This window comes from Dunckerocampus dactyliophorus, chromosome 13, assembly GCF_027744805.1.
Source record: "Dunckerocampus dactyliophorus isolate RoL2022-P2 chromosome 13, RoL_Ddac_1.1, whole genome shotgun sequence".
NCBI lineage: Eukaryota > Metazoa > Chordata > Actinopteri > Syngnathiformes > Syngnathidae > Dunckerocampus > Dunckerocampus dactyliophorus.
Window position 1 is genome coordinate 24,021,592 of NC_072831.1, and position 11,951 is coordinate 24,033,542.

The window sequence follows — 11,951 nt, forward strand, 5'->3', positions numbered from 1 at the left end:
CTCTTCCTTTGCGGAACCAGCCGACTAAGAAAAGGAGACATTAGACTTGCTCACAAGTGTGTGTGTGTGTGTGTGTGTGTGTGTGTGTGTAGCCACACCCACCCCTAGCAGCTGCATCATAAGCTCGCGGTCCTCCTCATCCTGGTCCTTGTACTTTTCTTTGATCTTCTTCAGCTTGTTCTGCGGCAATGGTAGCACATGTAAGACTTCCACGATTGACAGACCCCACAACCAGTCTAACAACCTTCTGGCCTCTCTTCAGCGGCGCCTGGGAGGGGCCTGCGCTACTTTTGGAGCTGGGGTCCACGTCAGTGTTGTCGGGGTCGGCCACTTCCTCCTGTTTCTGCTTCTTCTTCTTTTCGTCTCTAGCAAAAAACGTCAGAAGACAAAAACATGAAAGGATGGCCACCTGTACAGTCAAGGGGAGTGATTCCCAACTGCTGTGCCACACAAAGTTAGTGTGCCGTGAGAGATCAACAGGTGTGCCGCCGGAAATGATCCGATTTGACTTACTTGGTCCGAAAATGATTATTTATGTACTACAAGTAATGTGTCTTTTGTTTCCATCTAAACCAGCAACATTTACAGTAGTGACAGGCAGAACAATTAAATGCTCTACCACTAGATGGCAGAAGATACATAACGATCACTATTTGTAACATTTTGTTTCTCCAATGCAAAATATGGTTTGTACTGTGCAGGACGGCGGCCGGTGGTAAGATTGGTTCCTTTTTTTCCTGGCGACATGACGTGATGCAAATCGGCGATGCAGAAGTGGCGAGTGACGCTTCCGGGAGCTTGTTTGCTTCCAACCTCTTTTCAGCATCTCTGCACTGTCCACGCCAATCGCCGCTGTTGGAGTTCACTTGGCTCCTTTTTTCCTTGGCGGTGATGTGAATAAGGTGACACTTAATAGTGACGTTATAGCGGCAGCTGGCTGCGTTTTTTTTAATTAAAACGCGATCAGAACGTTTGGAATGCTGTTTAAGAATATTTAGAATACTGCAAGAATCTTTAGAATGCAGTCAGACTTCAGTCAGAATACCTTTCGAATGCCGTTCGATATTTTTCAACTTCGAATCCATGCCTGAAGTTTTTAACATGCTAAAAACATTCAGGCCGGCCACAAGAATGGACGCTAATATTTAGAATGCACCCAGAATGCAGTGAGAATTTTTACAATACCCTTTAAATCAGGAATAAACCGAGAATTTTCATTCCGACGGCATTCTGGCTCATTCTGTGTGTGACTAGGGTTTAAGGTTTGACAGGGGCTCATCGCTCAAGTTAGCAGTGGTGTTTTCTTTATTTTTCTCAAGCTTATGTGGGGAAAAAAAAAACATGAGCTCCACTATTTTTAAGCACCTACAGGAATGCAAACTACTCACCGTCTCTGTTTCGCCGTCATGTGCTTCTTCCCTAGCAAGTGGACATCAGCCTGGAGGGATGTTCAATGTAAGGTCATGCGTCTTTAAGACACACATGAGGGAAAATGTGGTTCAAAGAAAGATGGGAACCTGAGGGGGCTCTTCCTTTTTGAAGAAGAGGTTCTGGGAGTTCCTGGTAAAAAAAAAAAAAAAAAAAAGTTACCCTGACGGGATGTGCCTAGAAGGCGCTGCTTGTAAGATGCTTTTCAGCACCTGTTGGGTTGCAAGTGAGTGAGGGCGATGGTCGTATCAGGGTAGCTCAATTCTTCACTTCCTTCCTCTTTGATCTCCTCAAACTCTGAGCCGTTATCGCCCGCCTGCCCCGTTTGCGGTGCATTGCCATCGCCATTTCCCACCTCCTCATCTCCGCCTGCTTCGTCCTCGGCGCCGCTATCGTCCCCTGCGAGGGCAGCACACTCAGTCTTCTGATGCTAGCATGCTAATACCACGGCAATGAACACACACCAATCAGCTCCTCCCCTTCCTCCAACAGCTCAGCGGTTCTGGACGCCACTTCCTCCACATCCTCCTCCACCGTTTTCACCTTACGCTCGCCTCTGTGCCGAAACACGCACTGCTCGTCGACCTGAAAGAGTGGGGCATCCGAAATGTTGGATGGACATACTCTAACATACAGTACAGGCTTTGGGGCTTTACCTTGAAGAGGAAGCCAAAGCCCATAATCAAGTAGGAAGGCGGAAGATAGTTTTTCTTCCCTGAGGAGAAAAAATAAGCATTCATTCATTAGTTTGTTTAGTAAAGGTGTTAAACGTGGGAATTAACGTATCATACCTCTAATCATGAAGCTACCAGTGGTCAGGTACTCTCCTGTAGGAGCAGTTTTGGACACCTACAACATCGGTTTGTGTCACCAAAAAGAGTTCACACACATTTTCATCATTTTACACGAATTATTTATCATTATACCGCACTAATAAAAGTTTATTTTCTGCTATAATGCACATGTTTCCATTTAATCGCATTAACTTCATGAACATACTCTTAATATCTGCATTCAACAAGCAAACTATTTAAAAAAAAAAATTTTAGATTTTGAAAATACAACATTAAAAATTCACGCATTTTTACTTTGTGGTCCATGAATAATAGTAAATCACATTTTTCCCCCGCTGGGTTGAAGGTTATCTGAGTATTTTGCCACCGTATCAATATTTAAATTTTATGTTGTCAAATGTATATCGTCAAATATTTTCTAAAAACACATCAGAATTTTTTTAAATGTGATTAAATTTGGGACACATCTTTAATTGTATTATTGGTATTAGTTCTAACATGCATTCCAGAGGTAAAAGTTAGATTTTCATTTAATAACATTATTATATATTGTATTGTGTATTTTACATTATTGTATATTACGTCACGATTTTTTTGTTATAAAATATTATTACTATACATGTAATTTAGGGATGCCCGATATTGGCTTTTTTGCTGATAACCGAAATGCCGATATTGTCCAACTCTCAATTTCCGATTCCGATATGCCGATATGCGTAACATCACATATTTTTTTCTTGAGTAAAATTGTTGTAAAGTAACAATATTTTTAAATGAGTACAGTTGTTTTGTTGGCTACTCCACCCATCTCTGAGTAGATCTTTCATGTACCGTGTTACATATTTTATATAAGAATACATTTGTGTTTCTTGTGCCTTGATTTATGTTATTTTTGGAAAGATTGAATTTTGATTGATAACTTTCATGTTTTTATTTGATATTCTTATTTTTCCAATATGGCAGCGATGTTGACGTTAAGGCTCAGCGCTCGATGCGGCGTCTACGTTTATGGTTTTGACAAGATCACTTCATGTTTGGGGCTCACATAGTTGTTGATTATTCAGCATTATTCGTTGGTAGTGTCTTATCTGCTTGCTAAATAAAGAGTTACTTCTTCTTCACAGGCTTGTAAGCAGCACAGTATTAACTACATCATTCAGCAATGATGACATTTAGCGAGGTTGGTGCTCAAAGCTACATCGGCTGTGAATGTAGGGAAAAAAACGATACTGATGTTGGCCGATATCACATTTTTATGCCACTATCAGGCCGATAATTATCGGACAACCTTATATAATTTTATTAAAAAAAACTTCTTTTTTTTTAAGTGTATTTTTTTTCTCTAAAAATAAACTTTAAAAAGAATTTTAAGACAAAGCTTTGTGTTACTATTATTCAATAGTATCATTTTTTGCTAAATTTTGTTGCTGCTTTTTTTTTTTTTACATTTTATTTTATTTTTACAATGGGCCGCAGTCCAACAAAATATGAACCGTGGGTCAGAAATGGCCCCCGGGCCGCACTTCCAGCACCCTTGACATATATAAGAAATAAATACAATAAACAAAGAAGTTAACTTCTTGTTATCCTCAACTCACCTGATGATGGTGGACCCACCAAGCACTGGTGACGATCTTAGCATCCCAGGCGGCACTGTAGCACACAGCCATGGTGCCCGCCTCTGTCAGGGTGCGAGGGGGCATGGGATTACCTGGAGCAAAGATGAACACGTCAATTATAAATCCCCCAAATTTCCTAAATTCTGGGTGTGGACAATCGAGAGACAGGCAAGCTGACCTGTGGGGTTTTTGATAATGCAGCTGGTTGCACCGTGGAGGTCAGCATGGACATAGATGTCGCCTAGCATCCAGCGCCAAATTGTAAAGATGAATTAAGAGAGCGTATGACCTCTGAATTTAAAACCTGTGGTCCTTCCTTACCGGCCCGCAGGTAGCGCTTGACGATCATCTCGTTCTGCTGCTGGTCCCTTCCTGCGATGACGAGGTAGTTCTCAGAGGTGATGAACCACAGGAACTTCTCAAACCTACCAAATAGGAGAACGACAAAGAGGATCAACTGGACACTAAATAAGAAATAAATAAGAGCAATCAGCAGCTGTGGAGCAGTCACCCACCAGTAAAGCTTCCTGGCCTTCTGAATGGTGGTCACCGTCTGGACTTCTTTCAGGGTTTGCTGGGTTCTTTTCTCTGCGGATTTCATGGCCTTGAATGAAGTCAGTGGAGCATTTTCAGTGAGTAGTGACTGTGGGTTTGGAGCGAGATAACGGCAGAGCCGGAAACTTTCTTACCTTAACTGATGCCTGGATTGTTTTCTGCTCCTTCTTCTCGGCACTGCGCTTGCAGTCGTAGTACCTTAAACGATACATATCATAACCTTTACTACGATGCTCTAGAAAAGTGCGGCCCAAGGGTCATTTGCAGCCCACAGCTGTGATTTTATCGGTCTGCAACAGTCTAAAAATGTAATTTAACAAGAAAACTAAAAAAAAAAAATAAAATACCAGCAGCAAAAATTAGAAAGTCCAAATATTTATTTAAGAGAAGAGTTGCAATCTAGCAAGGAAAAAAAGCCATAATTTCACAAGAATAAAGTAATAGTAAGATGAAAAATGTCCTTTTAGTAGCATGAAGTTGAAATATTAAAGCATTAAATAATATTTATATTAAAGTATTAAATAATATTTTTCAAAAACAATGAATAAAGTTAGGTTGGGGGAAAATTTATAACTATAAATATTAGGAGAAGAAAATATGCAGGAAGAAATTTGAAATATTTGGAAAATGAAAAAAAAAAAAAACAGCAGAAATGGAAAACAGCAATGTAAAGTCAAAATATGAAGAGAAAAAAAGAGTTTTCTAATGAGAAAAAAGTGGCAATTGTATGAGAATAAACTTGTAAAATTTGGAAAAATATAATTTTAGTAACAATGTTGAAATAAAGAAAAAATACTTTTTTTATGATATAAAGTTATCATTACAAGAAAAACACTTAAAAGAGGGAAGCTGAAATGAAATAGTTGGGAAATTTAACATTTAAATTTAAACAATTTAAATTTAACAGCAGAAATGGAAAAAAAAAACAGCTGTAATTTTTACAGGAATAAAGTCAAAATATTAAGAAAAAAAGTCATAATCAAATGAAGAACAAAAGTCGCAGTTTTACAAGAATAAACTCAAAAACTCGTCATTTTTAGTAGCCTTTCACTTCCAGTATATTACAATGCTGAAATGCAGTTTTTTCTTGGGCTACATTTAGCTTCTTAGCATATCACAATGTGTGGGTTGACAAAATATCAAAGTGGCCCCTGCATCCTTTCATTTTTCAGAATGTGGCCCTCGGTGGAAAAAGTCTGCTCTTGACGCAACAAAACACACACTGATGTGGCACCTGGAAAGCTGATGTTTATGGTGGAGTTTAAAAAGCAAGTGCTGCTGCACATTGTGGGGAGAACAATCAGTTTATGATTAGCAAAAAATCTACTATATAGCATATAATACAGTATATGTTATATTATATATCAAACATATATATTATTTATATTAAGTATGATGATGATTTTTTAAAGAGGTCTTATTTTAAGATGATAAAACATTTTTGCAAATAAAGGCCTCAACCCAATAGACATAATATTTTTGCAAAATCTATTTTATTTTAATTCAGTGTGATTATTTATTTGTGGAAAAAAATTGATTTTTTTTTTCTTTATAAAACTGCATTGTACAAATAGACCTCCCGACTAATAAACACCTTACCACTAATACACATCTGGTACTCTAAGTAAATAAACAGTGCTATATTGTAAGAACAATGTCTTTACTGTGTTGCTGCCGACCCTCCCTGTTTCTCTGAGGTGTGACACAGCTGGCCCTGTGTGTCGTTTCATTGGGCGTTGGAGCAAAAATGATTGAACATCATTCATTTTGCCTCGCAACAAGCGGCTGCACAAGTCCAGGGAGATGAATGCAATTCTCTTGATGTATGCTGCTGCTGGAATAGCTAGATAGCTACGATCTAAAAGCGGATCACCGCCTACTTGCGGGTCACCATACGCAGCCCTGCATAGTTGCCTATTTCTTACTGAAAATATATTTTTATACTGTATTATCTTTTAATTTGGTGGAAAACACACACATTCGTGCTGTCTCTTTCTGAAAAAATAGGCTGCCACAAGAGACGGATGCACGGTTGGTTCGGTAACCTGACCACCAAGCTAAAGGATAGACCGTGACTGAGATTCCATCTGTTGGATCATCTTTGGTTGTCAATTATTAGTGGTGAGTAGCTATACATGTTACAAATTAAAATGCATTTAATATATGTGTGAGGCATATTAAATGGCTTGAGTGTCAAAAATAGGCATTTTTATGGATGCATCCAGTATTCATATCGGGTCTTGGGACTGTAACCCCAGTGAGTCAGGAGATCTACTGTACTTAAACTACTGGTACCCTTACTTTTTGGCATTGGCGTAGGCTGACAGGCCAAGATCCACATCAACCAACATGGGCTTGTTCCTCTGCAGGTTCTTGTTCTGTCCTTTGTCTTTGTTTTTGTTTTTGAATTTCTTCTCCTTCTCTTCATTGGGCTCCTTCAACACTTCCTCCTCCTGCTCTTCCTCAGTAATGTAAGGATTCCTAGATTTAAAAAAAAAAAAAAAAAAAAGGGTGTTGGTCCTTTTGTTGTGCACTAATTCTGGACAATTTAGGGTCTCACTTTAAAAGCATGGTCATGTGATTGGTCTGCAGCTTCAGCTCCTTGATGGCACACGCCACAGGGTCACCGGCGGCTTGCGCTTCTTTGACGAGCACACCGATCTCCGTCCAGTCCACCTGGTTGGCTAGAGCGCTGCGGATCACCTGCAGCGCCCTCTCCACCACGGTCAGGTTCATCTCCACGAGCTCACCTTTCACTCTGTCCACTTCCTGTGAGGCACGAATAGCGTGTCTCACCACAACTTCACTTTCCAAGTTGGCATCATGGCTTTACCTGAACTTGATGCAAGGCCTCCAGTCTTTGCTCATGGTCCCTCTTGACATTCTCCAGCTTCTTCCATGCTTGCTTCTCTTGCTGCAAAGCCTTCATGTCGATCTTCTGGCTCTCCATCTTGGAGAAAAACTCATCCACTGCCTGAGAAAACACCATCACAACAGATCACTGCAGCAGAAGAACAGTGGAAATTAGCCCAATGTGATACATGAGTAGTATTTACCTTGTTAAAAGTATCAAACTCCAAGTAGGGGCTTTTTAAATGTTGGGCAAAGAGGAACGGATGAAATTCATCGTAACTGTATAAAGCATAAATTGTTATTAGGGTTGATTTGTCTGTTTATGTGCAACTTATCAGCGACCAAAGTGTAATATCACATACTACATATACTGTAACTAATATTGCTGTTACATGTTAGATGAACATTTTTATTTTTTATCATATGATGCCTCTCAAAAATGAGCCTTTATTATACACACTTGAGCATACACTATGAGAATATTCACAAGCACTTAAGCATAGCATACCATTATGCAGAGTTAAAGGACATAGCGTTGTGTGATGTGACTTACGTGAGAAGCTCTTCGCTGGCTTTCCCTGGAGTTGAGCTTGGTTTCTTCTCCCTCTTTTGAATGATGAAGCCCTTCAATAAAGCAAAGAATACGGTAATAAAACAAAATACATGGAGGTGTGGGAGGCAAGATCAAATATTAAAAAAAAAAAAAAAAAAAGCACATCTCATACTTTGCCGCTAAAGTTCTCTGCTTTTTCCATGTACATCTCAGCAATTTCCAGGGCTTCCAGGATTTTAGGTGCAACTTCAAAAAATATAAATATGAAATATTAAAATAAAGAAAAAAAATTGCATACACATACAACAGTAAGTTCATCTTGACATACCTTGAGAAGCCGCCACTTGACTGTCAACTTTGACTGAGCCCGGCAGTCCAGCTTCCATTAAACAATGTTCTATCACGGCGGCTCCATAAGCTGTGGAAGGTCAGAAAATACCATAAAATATATTTCATTTGAAGGTAGTCAAATTAATCATGTTGTCAATGGTTACTTACGAAGGTGAGGGTTCAGCACCCTTTTCACTTGCTCTCCATTTGTTGCTTTGCTGATGATTTCAGTCAGTCTACGTAAAAAATGTAAAAAGACGATAATAGTGGCTTCCATTTAAATACATGCCATGCCCCAATTAATTGCCAGGTGCATTTTACACACCACACCTCAAAATAGACACCTATGTTACCGCTCAGAAAATAAGAAATAGGAGGCTGTAATTACTGTAAATTAACAGTGACTCAGGTCGTATTACAAAATAATATATGTATATTGTCATCGTTGCATAAAAAGCATGCATTTCTAAATGGCTGATTGTTTTTTCATTTTTGTATGCTTTTGTAAATATTTTCTGAAATACTTTTGAAATTTAAAAAAATACAAATATTTTCTTAAAAATATTTCTGAATTAAAAACATTATATATATATATACATACATATATTATTTATTTGGAAATAAAAGATAATAGATAATAAAAGATATATAATACAGTATATAATGCTTTATATATTATTTATTGTAATACATAGTAAAACTGAAATACACATGTATACTGTATTTAGAAATTGAGTGTCATTATTTTGAAATATTAAATACCTAGCTAGTTAAATATTATTACAAAAATGTATCTGTACAAATAAATGGTATCTCCCTCCAATGAAGTCTTACCCCCAATAGACACCTTCTACTCTCTGCAGTTGAGTAACTGAACACTCTGGCCTTTATATGAGTAAATAGAACAGATTAAAGCTGATGCCAAGTCAGCGATAGGGATGTCCCCATCCGATCTTCAGGATCGGCTGCCGATCTGCTGTATTTTGAAGGTCGGATAATATCGGCTTCCGCCATGAGATCAGGCCAATCCGGTTGCTGTATAACATTCGGAACTCTGGCCCACACTCCAACACAGTAGGTGCAGTAATGGGCCTCAAAGCTGGTTGCCAATTGACTCGTGCCACCCACAAGAAGAAGAAAATGCAACGCCACCATGCAGAAATGTCCGCGGTGTACCGTGGTGAAGGTAGTTTCACGTTGAACGTTGAATATTCGGCTCCCTAGCTGCAGCGGTAGTTCACCCTCACTGTGCCCGGACTGCTGTGTCATGGTGCGGGGAGCTTGCAAGAGAAATGCCGCTGTAATCGCTGGTTGTTTATACTAGGGCCCGTCAATAAATTACTATTGCGTTGAAGAGAGTTTGCTTAAAAAATTTTTTTTTAAAAAGTCATATTCTAAATCATGCCATGAATTGATCTATAGCCATGTCAAATTATTAGTTGTACCCTAAAAGTATTTTGTCCAATTTGATTTTTATTGGATGGACTTTTATTGGATCTTTTATTGGCCCTGAATCACAGAGATTTGCTACAAAAGCCAAAAAATACTGTCGGTCATGCTGTGTAATAAAAAAGTAAATTCAGCAATACTTTGGTTGCATTATTTTTAATGCTTTGAAGAGCTATTTTCATAACCATATTCAATTCCACAAATTCATGTTTGTAACAAAAGAAGGATCGGTACCGGATTGGCTCGGAAAGACTATCAAAAAAAAAAAAAGCCAAAAAATGTGGATTCGGACATCCGTAGTCTGTTAACCAAAAAAATTACCTTTCTAGAGTGATGAGTGGTTCTGGGGGACGAGCGCTCTCCACAGGGTACCGCTCCCGCACGGCGATCTTGACGTCTTCCGCCTCGGCTGTACGAAATCGCAGCAGGTTCAAAATGGTGTACTCGTAGTCTGTAAGAACGATGTTACCCTGCAGATTGGATGTAGACATACAACATATACTGTAGCACACTAACTTATTGTGTATACTGGATTGTGTGTTAGAGCGTATGACATCTTCTTACCCGGTCATAGAGTTCTACGATGAGGTGATAGGCGGCCTCGTCAGAGCCAAACTGGATGTCGACGATCCTGTCGATCCCGAGCTGCTTCACCTGTGTCAGCCGTCGCGTCTTCAGGTGCTTGCGGCACTAAAAGGACAGGGCCTTTAAATATTCACATGCAGAATACCTTGAGAAAATTGTCTTGAAACGGGACCCTATCCGACAATTCCAACTTTTCAGACTTCTGTACAGTATATGTTTAAAATAATCCTGTGCTACATGACATGAAAGGGTCCCTTTAAACTCCGCACTCACACAATCAAACACAAGTACCAGGGTAAATAAGCCTGTTTGAAACAACATTGGCTTCTTACTTTCATTGCAAAGCCTGAAGGCATCATGTTCTTCGGCCATTCGAAGTCTGTGGAGTGGATCCGGATGCCAGATTCAAGCAGCAGAACGGCTTTGCTGTCAGGCCTTTTCAACACAGATACATCCCATGTGATCCAATACAACAACTGTATCAAAACTCTTGCCTTTACAAAGATAATAATGCTTAGTTGTGATTGAAACTTTTTACCTCAAGTGTTCTTCTACTCACAAAAAGGCAAATTTTACAACAGGTGTGCGAGCAATTAATATTACTATCTAAACATATTAAATATTATATTTAAACAGTCGTCTTCATCAAGCTCTTCACATTTTGACTTGAGACTAAGACAACCCCTAACAATTGCTCACTCAACACAGGCATCATACAGGATTCACAGATCACACACCTGTTGTGAAATTTGCAACTGAGCTGCTTGTCTGAGAACAATTTTGGCAAAATGTACTTAAGTATTGAAGAGTTGGACAGTTCACCTAAAAGCCGAATATCCCTCAATTTTTGTGAGTGGTGTATATATTTTTTGATACAATAGTGTATACAGTAACTGCAAATATGATTTTGACCAGATCATTTTTTCCCATGTTGCTTAACAGCGTGTTTATTACTGTGGTTGTAGCGTGCACTGAATTATGTGCAACAGTATTAACATTAAGACACAGCTATCGTTATGACTACACCAATGGAAACTGCAATCACAATATTGTTCTATTAATCTATTTGACGGTGTCCATCGATATTGAAACTTGGTTAATAAAACCATACATGTGCTATATTGGAACAGGTCATAATCGTCATCACAGCTTTACACCTATGTTAACGTCACCGCATTATGCAGTACAGTAGTAAACTTCTTAAAAGAACACACATCTAGCGTAATGAATGTGTTATAGCGAGGTCCTTACTTTTGTAGCCGAATGAGGTACGTCTTGTTGTCGATGTCGTACACGTTGTTCACTCTCATGCCGATGTAGCTGTCAAAGAAAAAGAAAAGAGACACAAAACAGAAATGAATGGCGTGGAAACGAGCGTAAACACGTTAGCATTTTGGCTAGCACCTCCCAGATGAACCAAGTTAGCTTGTTTAGGGGCAGAAAACGACACCTACTTGGCATTTATCTCGGCGATAACAGCCCTGATGTCCGCTGTGGTGAATCGTGTTTTCATGTTTAATTATTGTGTGTTAAAAAGAGAAAAACGTATAAAAAATGATAAGTCTAGCTTGTGTCACACTTAGCATATCGGGGATGATTATCGAGCATGCGCAGTCAGGCATACAAGTAGGGAAGCCGACGTGGAGCAAACCTTATAGTTAGTTGTGGTATTGTCTCGGCACTCAATGCTCTTATGTCTCCTGCGAATCCACGTTTGACTAATTTGTGTTACAATGATAAAATCAAATTTAATTGTGCGTTACAATGAGAGAAGCGTGCAAATCA

At 39.1% G+C, this 11,951-nt stretch overlaps 1 protein-coding gene across 2 annotated transcripts in view; it reads right to left on the reverse strand.

Annotated features, from left to right (window-relative positions):
- Positions 1-11,876, reverse strand: part of LOC129192207 (ribosome quality control complex subunit NEMF-like) — a 17,586-nt gene extending 5,710 nt beyond the window's left edge. The window contains exons 1-27 of one of the 2 annotated variants that reach the window (XR_008573383.1): positions 11,621-11,876; positions 11,418-11,486; positions 10,499-10,601; positions 10,146-10,271; positions 9,903-10,051; positions 8,301-8,368; positions 8,131-8,220; positions 7,975-8,048; positions 7,803-7,873; positions 7,453-7,528; positions 7,230-7,370; positions 6,957-7,165; positions 6,698-6,877; positions 4,531-4,594; positions 4,357-4,445; positions 4,163-4,266; positions 4,020-4,082; positions 3,821-3,933; positions 2,220-2,277; positions 2,085-2,143; positions 1,893-2,013; positions 1,641-1,827; positions 1,518-1,560; positions 1,389-1,438; positions 245-365; positions 103-180; positions 1-24 (exon numbers count right to left, since the gene is read on the reverse strand). The exon at positions 1-24 is cut by the window's left edge and continues 171 nt beyond it. Coding sequence is in view for 1 of the 2 variants with exons in the window: in XM_054795974.1 (XP_054651949.1) it covers positions 1-24; positions 103-180; positions 245-365; positions 1,389-1,438; positions 1,518-1,560; positions 1,641-1,827; positions 1,893-2,013; positions 2,085-2,143; positions 2,220-2,277; positions 3,821-3,933; positions 4,020-4,082; positions 4,163-4,266; positions 4,357-4,445; positions 4,531-4,594; positions 6,698-6,877; positions 6,957-7,165; positions 7,230-7,370; positions 7,453-7,528; positions 7,803-7,873; positions 7,975-8,048; positions 8,131-8,220; positions 8,301-8,368; positions 9,903-10,051; positions 10,146-10,271; positions 10,499-10,601; positions 11,418-11,486; positions 11,621-11,679 (2,589 nt within the window). In the remaining variant the exon portion in view is untranslated. The remainder of the gene's footprint in view (positions 25-102; positions 181-244; positions 366-1,388; positions 1,439-1,517; positions 1,561-1,640; positions 1,828-1,892; positions 2,014-2,084; positions 2,144-2,219; positions 2,278-3,820; positions 3,934-4,019; positions 4,083-4,162; positions 4,267-4,356; positions 4,446-4,530; positions 4,595-6,697; positions 6,878-6,956; positions 7,166-7,229; positions 7,371-7,452; positions 7,529-7,802; positions 7,874-7,974; positions 8,049-8,130; positions 8,221-8,300; positions 8,369-9,902; positions 10,052-10,145; positions 10,272-10,498; positions 10,602-11,417; positions 11,487-11,620) is intronic. The other variant, XM_054795974.1, reaches the window with a different exon arrangement.
- Between the last annotated feature and the right edge of the window lie 75 nt (positions 11,877-11,951).